The 21,380-nt window shown below is 37.6% G+C and overlaps 1 protein-coding gene across 1 annotated transcript in view; it reads left to right on the top strand.

Annotated features, from left to right (window-relative positions):
- LOC147162138 (ephrin-A5b-like) overlaps positions 1–21,041 on the top strand; it is a 78,204-nt gene extending 57,163 nt beyond the window's left edge. Inside the window, exons 2-5 of the mRNA XM_086097463.1 lie at positions 5,724–6,016; positions 13,757–13,822; positions 13,909–13,989; positions 16,066–21,041. Of these exons, the coding sequence (XP_085953589.1) occupies positions 5,724–6,016; positions 13,757–13,822; positions 13,909–13,989; positions 16,066–16,190 (565 nt within the window). The 3' untranslated portion in view covers positions 16,191–21,041. The remainder of the gene's footprint in view (positions 1–5,723; positions 6,017–13,756; positions 13,823–13,908; positions 13,990–16,065) is intronic.
- Positions 21,042–21,380: the final 339 nt, after the last annotated feature.

Here is a 21,380-nt window from a genome sequence, read left to right as displayed (position 1 = left end):
GTCAATACATCGCCCCGTAATTGACGGATGCCAACCTTTCAGCGGGTGTTTCAGCGAGTGCTTTATGATGCGAAGCCTCAAAAAAATCAATACAGACGGTCCTTCTCAGTCCGTATATTTTTACATGGTTTGGCGTTATAAAGCACTCGCCGAAAATGTGGAAGCACTCTTCAACGACGGGCCAAAGTAACAATGGTTTTCCCAACTTTGATAATAACAATACCAAGTAAAAGAAATGAACACCATTTTTTACATTGACAGATTGGGTTTTACCATGAATTCCCATTTTCACATTATCTTCGATGTGTTTACTTTTCACTTAATTGAAATCTTGGTGTGTCTCATATTACTGCCAGCGGTTCACTTTTACATCTGTATTTGATGACTTGGGAGGAAAACTGTCTCGAGAAGGCACAGTGGGGGATTCCGGATGCTCTTAGGGCAAAGATAGTCAACATCAAAGTAGACATCAGCAGAAAGAAAACTCTGATCAGCTTCTTCCTTAATCAAAACCAAAGGACAATAAAAACTTAAAGCTGTGCTTTTGTAGCTTTGCCGTATTTTATTTCTGTTGCTAAAAAGCGCCATCATACGTTCATCTGGCCAACATCTGGGGCACCCTGCTGTGCTTATTCTTCCCAGTTCCCACACTGTCTATTGCAATATTATCCACCTAATGTGCATATTGTTTTCCCCCCAAAATTTCTGGCTCACTGCCCTAGAATACTCTTATTAAATACAGTAAAGTAACATTTCATTTGAAGAAGAAGGATCAATGAATATTTAGAATCTATAATAAAATGGAATTTGTGAAATCTGAATTCTCACACCCCTAGATGGGAACCCAGTAGGAGAGTAACAAAAAATGGTTTGAATCAGAAAATCAGTATTTTTTATAAAAATAAAAATAAAGTTGATGGCGCCAAAGCGAACTGAATCAAATCGTTTTACTTTAAAATATGTCAAGATACATAGCGAGTCTTTTTTTTTTGTTAGAGATATTTTAGAAGGAAAATGGCACGATATAGCTTAAAAAATTATATCATGATATTTCAAGGAAATTTGCGGTGATGATATTTTTGACAATATGCAGATTCCACGAGTCAGTCATATCCAATATTTTCTCCTGTGTGATTAATCCTCGTGTAGTAGTAGCAAAAAACCAAACCGATGATATGGCAGTAGCCATTTTGTGGCATAGTGCTTTGTACATCGCAGGCAAATGTGTTGTAAAATGTTTTTTTTCCCCCCTGTGAGTGATTAGCCAGTGGTTATTTTGCTGTGACTGGCAACTCTCTCCTGCTTACGTTATTTTGCCGTGAACAGCTCTTGGACAATCAGAGGAGTGAGAAATTCGAGATGGACACCCTACGCTAGCACTTAGCTTAGCAAAGTCACGGCAAGTAGGTGGTGAGTTCCCGGTTAAAGAAAAATAACTACTGCGGATTGTTTATCTTGGCCAAACAATATGCGACCGTGTCAATATTATCCAACCATTGTGTGCTATTTTTATATAATTTTTTTGGTCATAAGGAATCCGTCTAACAAGTGTTCCAGCAATGCTCAATTAAAACTTTTATTCACTTTTGCGCCGAACAACACAAGCTGTTTTCATGTCCTCCTCATGTGTCTTTATCCTGCGCATTTTCGGCTGTGTTAAAGATTTAGCTTATGGTTCATCTTAACTTTAGCGGTAACAGTTTTGTGTTACTTGTGGCACTAAATCCTCTTTTGAGGCCGAGAATGTGACAGAACTGGCTGCTCGCTCATGCTCTCCAGTGTTGTTATGCAGTAGCGAACATGTACTTCCAAATGGACCCAATGATGTTTGATGTTACAGATTACGTCATCACATCCCCACAGTGTCAATTTTGCTATATTAAACATTTTTACCACCCAAAACAAAATATAGCGGTAACATCAAAGAAAGGTAAGATATGGCACACCCTTACTGACAAGCTCATTCAAATGTATGTAAAATGACAGCAAAATAGTCATTGCATCATACCCCCTCGAACTGACCCGTACCATATCGAATTGGTCATAAGACCACTTAGGCAAACCGCATCAAATCTTTCCACTTTTAAATCAAACATTCCTTGAATTGTTTCACAACCCATGTGCGAAAACTGTATCAAATCGTCTGTGGAGAGATACACACCCCTAAAAACCATCATTAAATTATACACCGTATAAGACACAACCAGTGACAACGGGCTGTCTGAATGCGTAGATTATATGCACCTCAAAAATATATGTCAGCACTCTAAAGACATGTTTTGACCCACATCTTGAAACAAATCATTCAGTGATCCCTGCAGCTAAGGTTAGTTGGCCCCGGACTTCCTTCCATTATGGTCGATCTTGCTATTGATGTCATCAACTGATGGAAATAAAAGTCTGTACGATCCTCACTGGGAAAGCATTTTTGGAGTGCTTTTTCAAAAACTGAAAGATAAATCACTTCTCCTTTTCTTTTCCTTGCCTGATCTTTCTTTTTACTGTTCCCTCAATTCCTTGTCATATCTTTCCCAAGTCTCTTGAGGCATTTGTATTATGTTTTGGTGTGTTGCGAGATACTGTCTTTGAGCTGTCAGCCTTGCTGTATAAATCTAGTCAAGTTTGACATGACATATATTTATATTTTTGTCTGTAGCAAAAGGGCCCAATCCTTTGGCACAGAGCAACCTACAGTATTTCTAGACCTGACTGCAAGACGCAACAATGGCCCCTTGGTGCTTGACTTCTCATTTGTTGGTGATAAATGCATTTGTATGCAGAGGAAGTCTGAATTGTTCACTAGAGACTACTTTTGTAGACACTTGTTGAAACTCGGAGTAAACACTGTGCCCACTCCAGACACAATCTTGGTGTGTGTACTAAGAGGTTGATCATCATTTTCAAAGACTGGTTGCACATTTTATCATTGATTAGGTGGAAGTTCGTCAATTTGGGTCAGGAGTGAATGACAGCTGCTGACACTAGCCGTGTTAATGCTGACATATGGGGTTCAGTAAAGACAGAAGGACAAAGCAAGACCATCCACTGCTTCTGGCTAAGGTCATGATATCGTGGAGACGCTTGACCCCTGCTAGTCATAACATCAGCAAGCCGTACTGAAACTATAAGGCTATGGTAGGACATGTTGTGTTTGCCTGGAGCCAAACTCTCAGGGTGATGGGGGTTTTCTAGAGAAAACAAGGTCTTTGGTTTCGTATGTGACCAGACTGTAATCAAAGAGACAAAAAAAGATTTGAATGTTGATGACAATGCTACAAAACACACATCCCCTCATCTGTGGTCACTAATCCTGCAGCACGTGTACAATCTGTGTAGTGACAACCTGATACCCCGAACACCTTCCACCATGCTACTCATGTCTCATGTAGCCTGAACATGTCAGCTGCAACATGTCAGCTGCAACAGCTGTGTATCAAACCTCTTCTTTTCCAGTCTTACCTGACTACAGATCAGCTACTGTTTCTCCAATAGGAACAGGACTTGTCTAATTTTCTGATCTTGAGTCAGCTAATTGCGGTCTTACCAAACTAAGCAAACCTGTTGTGTTGTTTGGCAACAGCATCGGCCCATTCCGTTGGCTGCTTGGACACAGTCGCCGGCCTGTTCCCCCTCTTCATGACTTCTGTGTCAGTGAACAGAGGAGTATTCAAGACATCTGTAGCATGTCAGTGATACTGATCCAAGGCCCATTAGCAGTTATAGTGACACAACCAGCCGCAATAGCCTTAATCGCCGTCCGCTAAAAGCCTCAAATATGCAAGCTTATATGGCGCCTTTGGGAATATATGTTTCCAATCATTCCTGTCTCGAATGAATACCTGTTTTATCCCTGCTGAATTTTTACTCCCTATCTCTTTTCCACGCAATTTACAGTAGGCAAAATTGGGGGGCATACTTAAGCTTTAACACATGCCTCATTTTTCAAAACTCCTGCATAAGCTTTCTTCAAGACTTCTTATTTGCTAATTAAAATCACATTCCAGAATGGGATCCTCTTAAGGCGGATGCTAACCAGACAATTAACCCTGTATGGGGCCTTCATTTCTACACCAGGACACGCCATCACTGCTTAGCAGTTAGCACTGACACTGATACATGGCTTTCGACTGATGAAGGGGTATCAAAGGAAGATTTCTGCCAGGGCGCTGGCTTGTTGCTGAGGGATTCAGTGGAGTCTTATGAGAGGGTTTGGGTAATTTAGTCTGACGTATTACGATTTTATAAACACTACGGAGACGTAGCCTGGAACTTTTTCAATAATATCATTTTGTCATCAGGTTTGACATTTAGAGGCTTGTAATTGTATAAGCATTAGTGTGGATAAAATCACAAATAAAGTCTTCTGCCTAAATCATAATTTTTCATCTTATCTATGTTTTTAACGTTATTGGTACATTTTGTGAACGTCAATTTTCTCGCTCAGCACGTGCATCATCAGACAAAGCAATCTTTTCAAAGGAATGACCAGATTAGTTTTGAGTGGCGAAACCGAACTTGTACACACAGTACCACAAACCAATCAAACATTTCTGGGATCAAATATTGTCTGCTGCCCCTGTCGGTTACCACAAACATCTTCCAAATTCTTGTAAGAAATCTTCACAGATTTCCATTACATTTTTAATGTACAAGGCAAAGTCAAGGTTTCGCATGACCGATGTTAGCCGATCGTAGCGACAAAGTGCCGGAAGGCGTCTGTGTCGTGGGCAAGCAATGTACATGTCTAATGTACATGTTAATGTATATGTCTACTTTTATTTAAAAAAATAAAAACTTTTACCTACAAAACTTGTCATTCTACATTACACCATTAGCTCGTCTTTGTTTATTTACATTACAGCTATTACAACTTGGAGCACAGGTATGACTGCGAGTGACATTGGACGATTTTGCACTGGGTAGTGGATACATGCAGGCACACTGTCATCATGCATCAAGCAAAAGAGCAAATACAGGCGATATTAACTTATAGACTTGTTGGCACAGGGCACCTGATTCTTATTGTACGTGTTAAACACAACTTAAATCACATTACCTTCCTTAGATCCCTCCTCACTGCCTTTACCTGCCTAACCGCGTCAAAAAAAGTCACAATACAATGTATTTTTTTTAGGAGAAATACTTTGTAGATTTAAGTAAACACCCTCTTTTGCCTGGACATGTCCACTTTTTATATCCTGTCTGGGCGTCCTGTTTTTTTTGTTTGTTTGTTTTAAATACAGTCATAAAAATGTCCGGTTTTCATTTTGCGACAAATGGAAGGCGGAGTGCACCTTGTTACCGCGACGAGTAGACCATTGACTGTTCCCAAGTCGATCGCGAGGGTGTAGGGAAAAAAGACAGGGGCGTTTTGTTTGTGTGTGTTATTATTGTTATACTGTATATTTAAAAAGTTTGTAAATAAAAAGATGTTCACTTATGTACACAGCAGCTAAAAAGATGATAAAGATGTGCACATTTGAAATATAACAAAGTTTTGACATCTTTGGTTAAGTTCCCGTTCAAGACTGTTACTTTCTAGAGTCTCGCTCCTGACCTGACTTGAGAAAAACCGTCTTGCAAGGTTTGACTGGGTAAAATCCAACAATCCCAGAACGTCATTTCGGAAATTCACCTGAAAGAAAACCTGGAGATTTGACACTTGTTCTGTACCGTCCCATCTTGATATGCTAATATTTGACTTTTTTCTGTCTTTTCTTCAGGTTTTACCGGGGAGACTACCACATTGACGTCTGCATAAATGACTACCTTGACGTCTACTGTCCGCATTACATCAGCCCGGTGTCGGATGAGCGGACCGAGCGCTATGTTCTTTACATGGTGAACTATGATGGCTACAGCTCATGTGACCACACCGCCAAGGGCTTCAAGCGCTGGGAGTGCAACAGGCCTTTGTCTTCAAATGGACCACTCAAGTTTTCCGAAAAGTTCCAGCTATTTACACCCTTCTCATTAGGCTTTGAGTTCCGTCCTGGCAGAGAGTACTACTACATTTGTGAGTATGGCCGTTACAGTACTCATCTGTATCATTGACAAACGAATGACTTTGTTCTATTAAGTCTGCCTTTATAATGATGGCTAACACTATGAGTTATGTTATGCAGGTTTCAACGTTATTTATACAGTAGTACCACTTAAGTTTAACACAATTTTTTTTTAAAGACAGTGGTTCGGTGTCAGAAGCAACATCATGCGTAACAGTGGTTTGAATTACAAAATTATACATTTTACTAATACTTTATACAGTATTCATTTAGTATGTTTACCCAAAGAATTCGGATACATTCTAAATCATCCAACATGAGTGTTTCACTTCCCATTATACAGTTTTTGGAAAATATTAAGCTTTTAGAAATATTTTATATATTTAAGAGCAACACTGCATAAAAATAAGGATACATTTTACTGTAACTGTTTGGTTCTGGTTCTTTGGAGTGACGTTCAACTTAAATGAGAAGTCGCGAGGAGAAAAATACTTCAACTGTTTAGGTTTTGGACTAAACTGACTTTTGTTGCTGACTGGATGAGCTCAGCTTTCGTTTTTTGTCCTTGTGAGAAGACTCGGGAAAACAAGCAGCTGGAAACTTCTGTTTTCATAAGTGATGTCACTGCCCTGCAGGGGCAGAACAGAGGGACTAAACCAGATACAGTGGCTCCCGATGGTAGATTTGAGGTATTTTGTTAACACTTGGAGTCAAGGACAAGTAAAATGAACCAATAATAAGTTGTTTGGCAATCAACAACAGACATTTAACGTTAAATTGTAGCAAGAAGAATGGAATATTCATGTGGAAACTCAAATGTTTTGTTTCTTACAGATCCTTTAGAATTGAGTCTCAAATTTAAGTCTGTAAAATGTTTGCAGGATTTTGGTATTGTGTTGTATTACAAGATGTTTTTTTATTGGCTCTCAATATTTGATGTGCACTGAGCTGAGCTCAGCTTCACTGTACTTGTATGAATGGAACTACATTGTTTCCTGCTTTAAGCTCGGCAAGCATACGGTGCGGCCATTTTTTCCCCCTCGTTCTATATTTGTTTTTGAAAGCGTGTACAGAGGGTTATGAAAGGGAAAATACCCAGAATCCTTAGCTTAAACTGTTGTTGTTGACAGGAAGCCAATCAGATGTGCTGCGCTGTACAAAATGGACAAGAAAATAATGTGGCACGGCTGTTGAATATCTCAGTGATGAATCAGATATTGAACTCAGACTGGATGTTTGTATTATGCTATGATTATGTTAATTGTATACACATTAAAGTATGTTTTAGCAGCTGCTGCTATTGGTCCCACTGCAGACTGTGTCTTATTGGGACAAAGCATAACAATAGCTGGTAGCTCATTGAAGAATTACGCGTCAACTTCGGGTTGGGATTCTGTAAGTGACAAAGTGAGGTGGGGGTGGGGGTCATGTCTGCCCGCCTCAGTGAGACAGATACTCCTTTATCCTCCTCCACGGTGATTGTCACTGGCCCCAGGCAGGAGGGAAGTGGAGGCGGGGTCACGTCAAATAGATGACACCTGCTGTTGGCTACTGGCCGTCTGGCAGACAGGCATAAGGGCCAAGCACTATTGCCGGCTGGTCCAGCAAGGCCAAAGGTTACTAAGATGACTATGAAGTCATTGCTGCTGGCTTCTCAAGGCCTCAGAGGGCGGCATGTTTTTCTTCTAGAGCTGTAGTAGAGCAGGGGAAGCCTGATCCTAATCTCAGGGGATAGAAATCCAATTTTCAGCGGAGACAGTTGAGAGTCTGGCTCTCCCCGTGTGAGAGAGATGACTGACTCCCCGTAAAGCCCCCAACGCTTCAAACGGCCTGGCTCAGAGCTTGTGTATACTCAGCGCAGATCTACATCGATAATGACGCGGGCTTGGATAGCACAAGCAGCTTTCCCTTTAACTTCTCACAGAGAAACAAGCACAAAAGGCCCCGGCATAAACCGATCCTTACACATTTGATCCCACAGTATTTATATCAGGGTCGGCCTAATTCCCCTTACAAAGAGACCTTACACGTCTCACTGCTATGCTCTGTTTGCACCAAACCAGAAATAATGGTGATCATGAGGCTGCAACTGCGACCATACAGACTATATATTTGTGTATTATTACCTTTTGTCCATAGACAAACATGTTTTTGCCCACTGAAGGTACTTTTTGTAAAATTAAAGATAGAAACACTTTCTACAGCTGGAATGTAGATGGGGCGGCTGTAGTGTAATTTTATTTGTTTGACGCCACTTTTGTAAACTTTTACATTAAAAGCAACACGCCAATGAGAAGTTGTTCTTCATTCGATTAAGCCAGGGTTGTCAAACTCATATTAGCTCAGGGGCCGCATGGAGGAACATATATTACCAAGTGGGCCGGATTTGTAAAATAATGGTATATAACTTAAAAACAATTACCATCAATTATACGCAGTTTCGCTATTTCTGGGCCTGCCTTGAATTCCGTAGCTCAACTGTAATCATATTGTTCCAAAAAAAATCACAAATGCAAATGGCATGCGGCAGCACTTTGCCTGTTTGTTGACGTGCTAAATCGACCTGCTTTGCATATATATTGTTCCCAGAATGCATTGTGTGGCGCAGTTAATGAAGTTAAAAGGACGTTAATCCTTGTCATATGTGTTTATGTTACCAGTAATTGAATTTGTCGTATTTAACTCGTTTATGGCGGTCTATGATTTAAAAGAAAAAAAATAAACAAACCGTAACTTAAGGTTGTGTGTAAAATAATGACATACAAGACAATTCCGTGTACAAGTTGCATTGTTGATTTGAGGACTGCTTATGAAATTACGAATTTTTGTTTTGAATGTGGCCGACTGATTAATTGGTCCAACATTACAATTTGTTTTTTTTACTCTCCAAAATCATCCCGGATTAAATGCCTTTGCGGGCCTGATCTGTCCCACGGACCGTATGCTTGACACCACCATCAAGGTATTCTGAATGTGTTTATGCGTTTATATGACAAGAGAATTCAGTTTAGAAAAGGGGTAACCACCCAATTAAGAGCATATTTGGGGTGTTGTGTGTTTACATGGCCTTTCAAAACTCGAATATTGCCAATATTCAGGTTTTAGAAGGGTTACTTAAAACATACTCAATGCGTATAAACATTAACGGTGCAAACATCAATAGAATCTGATTCTCTGAAAAAAAGTTTAAGCCAATTAAATATGAAAATAATGACATACCCTGTGCAGGGTGTGTGATGAGACTGTTCATTTTGTACTTGCATCCTGGTCTATTTCGCTATAAAAATGCAATATGATGTTGTCAAGTATTGTCATCATTTAGATAACACTCGTAACCATTGCAATATTTATATTCTTCTTTTGAGACAAAAAAAAGACATTTACAGCAGAAGGAACTGGCGAATGGCTGAGAGCTTCCAAAAGGCGGTCTATGAAAAGCTCAACGACGCATAAAGCGTGACTGATCCTCATCAAAATGTATGTGCAGTTGTACTGTATTTGCAGGGCCAAATAATGAAAGTCATAATTTTTATTTTATTTTATGGACAGGAACCGGCTCCCAATGTGTCCTCTTCATAGGCAGATCAAAGACATCTATAAAATACAAAATATTAGGACAGTCTTTGTAATATTTTTGGACTATGATTTTGTCAAGCATACATACGTGCACATAAATTTTGGTTACAATCGATGTTTTTTTTTTTTTATAAATTAAGTAACATAATGTTTGTTCTCTAGGAGGCATATGAATGAGGCAATATATCAGTTATGACGTTAATAGAATCAGCTTTCGTTCTAATATTTTTAGATTACTGTTTGGGCATAGATATGCCTGTTCACATAAAATGTTATGAATCAATCAAGGCTTTTTTACATTGATTTTGTTTTTTCTTCTATGCGAGGCATATGAAGTGGCAACCTTACGATGTCAATAAAATAAAAAAATATAATATTTTAAGAGTATGATTTGGCCGTGCTCAAAAAACAGCTCATAAATGGCCAAGATGGCGCTGCACATGGTAAGTCATTATTTTTGATACTTTAACTTTAGCTTGAACTTTTTTTTTTTCAAGGAATCAGATGCCGTTAATATTTTATTTTTTTCATTAATGCTTAAACACACCGCCTAATCAAATGAAGCACAATGACTTTTCAGACTTCAAGGTAATGCTTATTAGCATGTATGCTTTTATAAGACTTATTTTTTTTTGTAACAAAGGTGACTAACTTTATGTATACAGTATTTAAGTGTAAGTCTGGGAGTCAGTGTAATTACATTTTTCTTTATTAAACATTGTTGTATTTTGTTGTACTTTAAACCCTTCAGGTTTCTCATGCTAAAATGGCCTTAACCTTACAGGTTATAATACCACCTGTTGCTTTGGCATTCACTTGACAGCCCATGAATGGTCCTTAATGTATTTTTTATTTTATTTTTACCAAAGAGTATGAAAGTAAAAAATTCAGAGTTTGTGTATGCCTGTGACTAAGTCATGTGACACACCATGTAATACTGGTCTGAGTGGGAATTGGAGGTGGAATTGCTGGTCGAGCTGTTGTTTCAGTGAGTGGTAGTGGAGCTCAGCCGTGTCGCTCCGGGATAGAAAAGCCAGACTTTGACCTCAGTAGCAGACATGAGCAAAGCAAAGGAGACACTCGTGTAATTGCTGGTGCGTTGGAGTCTGAAGGGATGTTTGCATTTGCTGAGAAAGTAGCTCAACAGAGTACACTGGAATGAAATGTGAGTGCCCAAGTTAAAAAGTAAACCCAAATAAACTTTTGGAGCAATTGTTGATAAGAACACAGGAACATTTTTCTTGATTCTTACATGACAAATGTAAATGCGTTCACAGACAAAAATAATAATAAAATCTCTGTCATATGACACCTCACGGTGCATAATTGCACTCGCAGTCAAAGTTGTTGAAAAATAACAAGAGCAGCTGTGTGTTTGCCACTCTTTGTGCTGAGGTTTATTTTCTTGTATTTCTAAAGTGGTTTGGCCTTTTTAGCATTCAAAAACATGACAGCGGCCTCTGTTATGGTTGATGCAAGTTATAACTACAGAACTAACAGCAACAATGCAACTTCTTTTTTTTTGTGGTCATTTTGTTGATGTCCTCTGCGGCATTTGAAAATGTTGGACATGCATAGACTGATTGCCTATATTGGTATTTACTGTGTTAGTAGCCGTAGTAGTGAGGAAGTGATTTAATGTGGATTAATTTCAGTGAGCTACTAGTAGTTGAACATTTGGAGGCATGTGGCACTAAATTCATCAAATTCAAGCATCAATTAAAAACATAACATTCAACCACTATTTTTAGTTTAGAACTGCAATTAGGCAACTATAATTTCACAGCAAAATCAAGAAACACAAATGTTTATTATTATAATATCACTTCTTTTTTTTTTAAACAAGTTTCTACATACTTGTGTATTATCCATTACGGAACCTTGAACAAATGTTTTAATTTTAATTACCAATACTTGTTACTTTAGGTGTTGCATACATTTATTTTTGTTGGCTTTTATTTATTTTTATTTTGGTTAGTTGTCAAATTAATTAATGAAATATTGTCTATATTTGTTGTATATTAGTCCAAGAAATGCAAGATTAGTTCAAATCAACCGAATAAGACCATACGGTGTCTTTGAAGTGTGTTGCCGGGATCTTGCAAAGTGAGACTACTGTAGTAAGTTTTGTCTGGCTGTGAGCTAAGTTACTGGATATGGTTGACATGGACAGACACAGCGTGATTGACATTGTTTCTCTCACGTTTATATCCTCCCTCTGCTACTTGACATCCAATATTCCACTCATGGCGAGGTTTACGATGACTTTTTATCTCCTTTCACGGCCATACAGCATCTAATATTGCACTTTTTGAAATAAGAGCCTCAGTCATGGGTAAGAGTGGAAACACAGAGATTCACAATCTGTCACACGGATAGCGTCCAGATGAGTGAGGTTGGAGCCATTTTTGCAGCTTCATGTGAACCAGGGTCATTTTGACACAGTCGAAAATAATCTACAAAAAACACAAAGGAAAACCATTGCCGTTTTTACTAGATCTTTATTTTGTAAATGTACCCTTTAAGCAGGTTGAGGCACCAGGAAATGACCGAGGTCAGTCTTTCTATGCTTATGAGAAGTCAGAGAGAGGGGAGATTGTCAGATGAAGATAGTGCTAAACGACACATCAAAATATTCCAGACAATAGTGAAAGCACAAATGAAAGGCAGGCCGGTTAACAACGAAACGCAAAAGTTTCTGGAAACACATTTACTGCTGTAGATTTTGAAGGTGAGCCGAAGAGAAATGAGGAATGGAAATGTGCAGATGACATTGAGTTGCTTCATGGGAATGTATATGGAGTCTAAACGCTTTTACACAACGATGAGGGAAGGAAGTTCAGAAAGAGAGATAAAGCTCCTCTGGGGTGGACTATTTTGAAAGAGATAAAGTTGAATTCCTCCCCTGAAAAAACATCGACCTTGTCGGCTTGTTCATTTCTTGAAGCTAAACTTGAAGCAGTTAATGAAGGAAAAGATTGTGCACAGTTTGGATACCAGATGTTGATGAGGATGCCAATTAGGTATTTACTATATATTCACCAAGTCAGCGCATAATCAACAACAACAAAATATTTTAACTGACATATTGTAACTATTCATTTGGTAGTAGATGTACAATTGAATTTATGTTTTGTTAGGTATATATCTTTTTGTATAGTGCCATAGAGTGATGTTATGAGGTAAAAAAAAAAAAAAAAAAGACTGCTGTGACTAGGTTTGAAACAAAAAAAAAATGCTTGAGGATTTTTTTCTGCGTTGGGTACCCGTTTATTTGGTGTGCATGGTCTGGAAGACAGTCAAGCTAGCCGTAGCAATGCTATGCATGACAATTACACGCCGCCATCATGGTCAGAATTAAGGCCAACTTCAAAATAAAATCCTCTCAGATACAGTAATCAAAACCAGACAGACATCAGTGCCTTGGTAACACTTTTATTTGGAAGTTCCTCGTGGCAGCGCATGGTGGCGTGGCGATTGACTTGACTCGTCTTCCTGACTTGATATTGGGTAGTTGGAGCCAAGTTTAAGTTAAAATTGTTATCACAAACTATTGTATTAAATTATATCCAATCGCTAATTAAGGATGATTAAAAATAATAATAATAAAAGATTAAGTACGCTGACATTCTAAAATGTAGCGCCCGTTCCAAGCGTTAGCGGCTAGTGGTTAGCAGGTAGCCGCTAATCGAGTGCTCCATATAGGCTGGCAGGTCCATTGAACTTCTTTTCAAAGGCAGTTTAATAGACGGAAAAGAACTATGCACACTTTGATGATGACAGCAGGTCCTACTGATCCATTTTTAACAAACCTGGCTTACTCAAAGGTGCTGTTTTAGGTGGCAAACTCACTACTGTGGTTCTGACGTCACGTCGTCTCATAGCCCAAAATTTAGGGGGGATGTGCTCTTTTCCCTTGTGTATTCATAATTGTTCATCAACCAAAGCAAAAAATATATTTTTTCAATTTTATCTGAATTTGTGATTATTTGATTGAATTTTTAGTAGGATCTCTGAATCTGAATAGCAAAATATTCAATAGCTGCTGCCATAAAAATGTAAATTGTTGGTTAGTTTGAAATGTACCAGAATATCTCAAAACTGGAAACATGTATGTTACCATTTGCACTATTTAAATTAATAGTGACTGTTTATTATCCTCCCCTCCCCCACAGCTTCCCTCACTGACGCCAAAGGAAGAAGGAGCTGCCTTCGACTTAAGGTCTTTGTTAGGCCCCAAAGTAAGTTGCACATTGTTGGAACTGGAGATGAGTGACGTCGGATTTCAGTAATCACACGTCTTCTTCTGTCCTCTTTGTGTTTCAAGACAATTGTGTGCGAAACTCTGGGAGCGTACAGGAAGGGGTCGACTTTGACGAAAACAGTCACAACAGTCTAGAACCCAGAGGTTGGTGGGGTTTTACGGCAATGTAGATGTTTGTGTGTGCGTGAGTGTGTGGGGCGGGGAGGGGTTTTGGTATTCTCTTGAGAATCAGTGAAGTAGATTTATTGACCCTGTTTAACAATTAACAATGTTAACACATTAAAATAATATTTTATAGTATACTATTCAAAATACAGTATGCAAAAAAATCTATATATAGCACACAATTGTTGTATTGATTCATTATGAGGCCGAATCGATGTTTATACATCAATTTTTAATGGAAATATTCAACAAAAAGTCTTACTTAGGGTTATGGTTCACACTTTAAGCATGGAAGAATGTTATATTAATAGAACACTAAGCCTTAATATTTTTATTTTAATGCTGTTCAAATATGAAACAGATTGCAACTTGTTTGTTAAATGTTGAAGTTTCATAAAAATAAATACAGTTTCATACAAATCAGTGTACATGTACAAGTTGACTGATTAGTATTTTCTAAATTTTAGTTTTTAAAAAATCGCAATAATCGATTTACAGATTTATGTCGGGATTAATCTGTATTGAATCGAATTGTGACCTATGAATCGTGATACGGATCAAATCGCCAGGTACTAGGCAATTCACACCCCCAGTATGTAATATTACGGAATATTACGGCTGCTCGATTATGAAGAAAATATTCATCACGATTAATTTGGTAATAATTGAAATCACAATTAGGACAATCATTTGTTTTTTGGTACAAAACAAGAAAATGTTAAAAAAATATATTAAGACAAATACATTTCTTTGAAACACTATAATTATGCAAGTTCCTTTTGGACCAAACAAGATTCATTAAATTAGTCATTTAAAAAATAAAAAAGGTGCAAATATATAAATTTAAACAACTCAAAATCAGTATTAATAATCTTCTATTTTTGTTTACGATTATGCCGATTTTTTAATTGTGGAGTGTAATTGAAATTGTAATTGAATTTTGAGTACGGTAATTGCACAGCCCTTTGTAATATATATTGTGTAATTAATATAAATTCCGGTTTGTGTGCATCCCGTGATTTTCTGTATTTGAAGTGCTCATAGCCCAACGCCAAAATGATTTACTGATACAAGTTTTATTTTGTTAAACCAATTTCAACACCCCAGATTTACTCTACTTTGCTATACTTTACCTAACAATGCTGTGTTTAGTCTAATCACAAACTATCTATCAATACAGCATAAGCAAATTATAATAATGACGATTTAGTTTTTTTTTTAAATATAACTAATTTATTCATTATTATGAAAATTAGCTGATCACATGCAAACTATATATACGATACTCATGTTTTACGCAAATCTAAACAAAAATAAACACAAACTAAAATAAATAAATCGTTAACAGTAAATGCAGTAATATACAGTAATTGGAGGTCTGCAAAATATACCAAAAAAATCTATGTAAATATGTTTTTCTAATCTACATTATTCCAACCATGTCTCATAAAAACTAAGACAGAAAATTTATGAAAACTCTACCCCCCTTCCACACACACACACACACAAATTATGAAAATAACTGTAACTGCAGAAGTGATTCTACTTGTATGATTTCCCCCAGCGTCAGTGACTATCTGTTACCTTTTATCCTGACAGCCTGTCTGACACATGTCTTCACACTGTGACTCGTAACATCGCCACTTGATTTTACAATATTTAAGTCACGAGTGGATGCCGCGGCACATACCAACATTTCTCTAGTCCTTTATTAAAAACACAAAACAATGATTGCTTGTTTAAGTGGGTGCCTGAACAGGCCCAGCACGCCTCACTGTGTGAAGTAATTGCCGTCTTCTCAGTATAGTATTTGTGGTTTTGATTTTGATTTTCAAACACCACAGACCAGCCAAATCATTATTTTATTGGCCCCACAGAGATTTTTTTGGTGGTTGAGGTTCATGCGTGTTTAACTTCTTGATGCTCTTTTCATTTGTAATATAAAGGCACACTCACAGTCGGTTTCGTTTCTCAAACAATCTTGACTTACTTCCAGGTTGATTGGATAATTGACCAATTCAATAATAACAATTATTGTTATGTTTTTGCCTTCAGATGACATCAGCCACGAGTCGCCGGAGCCTTCTAAAACGGACGTGAACTCTGCTGCCCGCTGCCGCAATTCCGCGCTCCTGCTTAGCTCCGCCCTCATACTCCTGGCAGCCATCTTGTCTTTATAGCGCTCGTTCTGAGAAAACTGCCAGGAATTGACTGTCCTGATTGGACCGCGGGCTGCCCTACCCTGCAACTCCTCTCCTTTATTGAGCACTTTTTTATTACATAAAAAAAAAAAAAAAGAACAAGATAAATACTGACAATCTCTCTCGGTGAAAGAGGAAGGAAAACTTCATTTTGCCAACTTGTGTGATTGACCTTGTGGCAGGTACGCCATGGAGAAAGAGGTCGAATCTCTTACTATTCACCTCCCGAAAAAATAACCATTCATTTGTGTTGACATTGTTGCAGTGTTGACATTGTTTTCAGAAGCACTGAAGGGTCACTCAAACATGACGACATCTCACATCAGAAGATGACACACGGGTCAGAAGAAAGGAGTGGGGAGTGAGGGCAAGCCTCTCACAATTGTAACCTTCCTCAGGTTAGAAAGGTGTTCATTGATTTGTGGAGTTACAGTAGCCTTTGTTGAAAATACATTGAGACCATTTAAAGAAGAACTCATCTTTAGTGTCTGAATTGAAGCAATTTAGTGGTGTTTTGTTTGTTTTGTAATAGATCACATACTTCAAGTGTAGCAGCCAACACCGGTGTACAGTAAAATATTGCAATGACCTGTGCAAGGATATTTTGTTTTTTGTCCTGGTAACATGCCTTTTATTTATTGTGATTTTTTGGTCTAGTCAGCCTGTAGCTCTGGTAAAAAGGCAATAAAAACATTGTCACGATAACTCATCAGGTTAGATATCATAAGACACATTTCATTTGGGAAAATCATACAATAATACTGAATAGTTTGTGTATTTGTTTTAATCTGAATGTTTTTAGTGGTTTTAACAAAGTCCAGGAAGGAAAAAAAAAAGTTTGATGTGCTATCAGGGTGTACAAATCGTGGAATACGTACAGTATGTGTTGGAAAATGTTATTAATGAATGTCACAGTTGTAGGTTTGTTCTTGCATTATTCCTTTTTGTGAATCACTGACATGACACAATTATTGTATATAGTGACACATGTCCAAAAGAGTTCAGGGATGTTTCAATACCGAAATTCAAGTATGTAGATAGCAACAGTGAGTTGTTGTTGTTGTTGTTGTTGTTGTTCATATTCAGCAGCACAGATTTGGACAAACGATCATGATGTCGTCCGGTTCATCAATCAATATTTTGTTTCTTGGGAATCAAAATGATCTCATTCACTGTCATTGATGCCTATAGACGTCAAAAATGTATTTGAACTATTTCTAGTTAGTTTTATTTTTTCCCACTTTTGTTAACAAGAATATGAAAACAGAAAAAAAAAAATATTGTACATTTAGAACAGATATAACATTTATGATTATGACTATTGAAGTCATACGATTAATTACAATTTAAAAAATGTAATCGTCTGACGCCCCTAATTTTTAATAATCTTTTTTTTTAATTAGGGGCATCGGGAGATTAAAAATTTTCATTGTAATTAATCACATGACTTCACTAGTTAACTCCCGATCAATCACAAATTTTATATCTGTTCTAAATGTACAATATTTTTTTTTCTAGGTTTGCATACTCTTGTTAACAAAAGTGGGGGGAAAAGTGAAACTAATAAAAATAGTCCAAATTAATTTTTGACATCTATAGCTGTCAATGGCAGCGAATGAGTTATTCATCTTACCAAAACATTTTGACATTTGTGGCACAAAGCAAGGGACATAGAATCACACTTGGATTTGGTGTGGAAGAATTTACATAGAGCCCCAACATTGTATAAAGCTCCTTTATACAAATTGCACTGCACTGGTGTACCTACTGGCTGGTTGCTGCTATGAAAAATCAACCGCATCGAAAGAGAAGAAAAAGCAGAATTGTGCTCGCATTGTCGGCTGAAATTCAACCACCTAGGCACTGGTGTCCAAACTACAGCTCGGGGGCCAACAACCTTATTTTTACATGTAGAAGCCACTTCAGAGTATATATTACAACAGTGAAAAAATGCACCATGAAGAAGACAAAAAAAAAACATGAAGTCACACAAGCCGCATTGTGGGCGGAAATTTAATTTACAAAAATCGAGAGAAAGAACAGTAAAGCTCACACCCAAAATACCTGTTTCCTAATCGTAGCGGCGATCAAGTTGGAGTTGGATCAAAAGTTTTACGGCTTACCTTAGCTATAATAGAAGTAAAAATAGAATGTTATCATGGGAAGGAATGTGTGACGTATCGATATTTTAGCGTGCGGCTTCTGCCACAACAAGGATTTACTATTTGCAATAACCAAACAGGGTCCTAATTTAGGCCACAATGTGTCGCGGGATTCTAGTCAAGGTAAGCCGTTTTCAAATCAAAAGAAAACCTTTTCTCTAGTTCACCACACAGTAAATTTCAAAGAGTAAAAAAAAATACAACTATATTTGGTCCCATTTTAAACAGAGTACATTTTTACACTTGGAAGAGAGTAAAATACAAAAAAAAATAAAAAAATGCTCAAGGGTTGAGGAATGATTCCACAACCTTCAGCATGGAACACAGCCACTCTAGTAAAATTTACTCTACAAAAATGTAAAAAGAAAATCACACAATTAGGGAACGGGGGATTTTGGGTGCGAGTCCGAGCTCTAAATATTTTAATATATCATTGCTGTCCTCTGAAAAACACTTACGTCCATTTTTTTTTTAACATTGTTGGGATGTCTGTGTTAAATTTTATTTAAAAAAAAAACATTAAAATGCACACACAAAAAAGACCAAAATGGACATGCGTTTGTCACAGAAAAGCGACGCACCTGAGTTTAAGTTGTAGGACCAGCCAAACTATGAAAAAAAGTGTGACTTATAGCCCATACAAAATGGTGCTACTTTTAAATTCGACTTGAGAAACTATTAACATCGCTTTATAATGTGTCACGAATTAACATATTCCAGTTTCTGAAGCAAAAATATTTTTGGGTGAACATATCACATTAATAATATTGCCGCTGCATTTTCTCTTTCTCCTTCTGCTCCCACTGCTGCTGCACTTAATCCAAGATCTTCAAGTAAACACTGCTTTCAAAATTGTCATCTTATTACCGATTACTCTTGCTTTGGTTCTGAATGCGGAGTTCTGCACAGGACGTGGGTGGTTATATTGAGATACGGCGCTGTGGGCCACCCCAAAATCATGAAAAATGTGTTTGCTTTATCACCTATAAAATAACAACCCTAAAAATACTAAAGTGACTATAATACATAATTGCTTGATGGATTGTTTTTAGCATGTTTAATAAAGTCGGACAATGTTGAAGTGGCCATTTCATCCTTCGATTCTGCTTTATGCGACCCTCGAAAGAGAACGTTTGGACACCCCTGGCTTAAGGAAAACAAGAGGAAGCGAGATGTGCTGAGCTCATTTCTTTTTGTTGTGCCAAGCAATAGGAGAGAAAGCAAGCAGCTATTGTAGCTATGTCCGTTTTGATTTAGTCAAATGTCAGTACAGTGAACTTAAAGAATAGTGACAGATATTCTGTAGGTAAATACAAATGATATAATAAAAATAATAGTCCTATAATGTCAGTCAAAGCTTTTTTTACATACAAAAATCTATAGGAGTGAGCTTGTATATTAGAAAAGTCGGAACAATATCACCAAGTTTTAATTTTGTCGTCTGAAGTTCACTTCTAATGTGAATAATCTTTTTCTTTCTCAAGCGCATATTTACTCGCCGAGTGCTGAGAACGCTGCTCAGTGTGGGTGCTAAACACATTCATAGGTCACATGCATGTTCAAGTTTGATGTTTTGTAACACTGCATTCACTAACTTATTTGCATTTTTGCATTGCATGATCTCAGATTCACTGAACTCGCTTCTCGTCTTTGTCTTTTTGGGGGGGGGGGGGTATTCACATCCCTGCAGATCTGTGCAGATAACAAAAGATGGATTTAGTTGTTTGGTTTGTCTCCCCGACATCTACCACAAATCTCCGTACATCAGACTTCAACCAATATTAGTCTCGTCACCCTAAAATGTTCACCTTGTCACCATGAGAAAAACAGCCAGTTTCCTGGATACTGTGTATCCAACAATGCATCTATTGTAACATACGCCGTTAGATACTTTGTTCACACCCCTCTTGATGGGTGATCAGTAAGAAAATAATGTTTGATATTAGAAAAGGCTTTCATGTTATATGTATTTTATATAAAACATAGCGACATAACACCCTTGGGAAAATGTGGAGCATTTTGAACATGCAGTGGTCATCTTACACTCATGAATCATGAAAAGGGCCTTAATGAAGACCAGATGGATCTTTAAGAGCTACAAAATCTTCTCTGTTGTTTTTGTTTTTTTAATAGTCACTCCAATTCATGCAGGTGTTGGATTAAAGTACATCTTGGTGGTCCTTTGTTAATCATCACCTCTGGCTTTATAAACTCGCTGTGACGATGTTTCAGGAGATGCATTTAACTTCTATTGCTGATGTTTTGTATGTTCTGAACAAATGATGTCGCAAGGAGTGTTGGTCCGAAGAGTTCTGTTTCTATTTGACCTGAATTTGCTCCCATGTAACTGGCAGCCCAATGCCACTTTGTTTGCAGAATCATTTTCTCATCCTTTGCACCTACAAAAGCTCTGGTGCGCATTGCCTGGGAAAATATTTTTGTTACGTTTGCAACAACCAGTCTCCCAAACGTGTTTGTTTTACCCTTGTATTGTGTGTACCCTTTATCCCTTTCCATCTCCTCTAATGTTTCCGTGTCCCTGCTCAGTCTCTTGTTAGATTTTTCTACAGAAAGGGCGTCTATTTGTAAATACACGTGTTGGAGCAGCTATAACTAATCAAAACAATCATGGAAAAAATATGTAATAAATATTTCTTTGTCATTGTAAGCATGGTGTGTGATTTCTATCATTAATGATATTGCAAATGAGTGACAAAAATATTACAGAGGCTCAGTCGGAGCCTGTTTGTCTGGATTGCTGTTATGCTTCATCACACAGACAGACTAAGTTCAGAAGAAGTGGGGGAACATCTTCGATTAATGTTGCAGGAATGTGAAGCCCTTCTCGGAGGTTCACCACAAAAGGGTTTCTTATGCCTCGGAGCTCCGCACTCTGCATGGCTTCTGTATCTTAAATTCAAATTAATAAGCAAATTGTTAATGGCAGCTTTACCATGGCTACAGTTCACTCCTTCACACCTGCACGTCTCTAATATATATATATATA

Source organism: Leptonotus elevatus, chromosome 15 (assembly GCF_054856555.1).
Source record: "Leptonotus elevatus isolate MCC_2025b chromosome 15, RoL_Lele_1.0, whole genome shotgun sequence".
In the NCBI taxonomy this organism is placed as follows: domain Eukaryota; kingdom Metazoa; phylum Chordata; class Actinopteri; order Syngnathiformes; family Syngnathidae; genus Leptonotus; species Leptonotus elevatus.
Note: the sequence above shows the minus strand (reverse complement) of the source record. Positions and strands in the feature narration are given on the sequence as shown.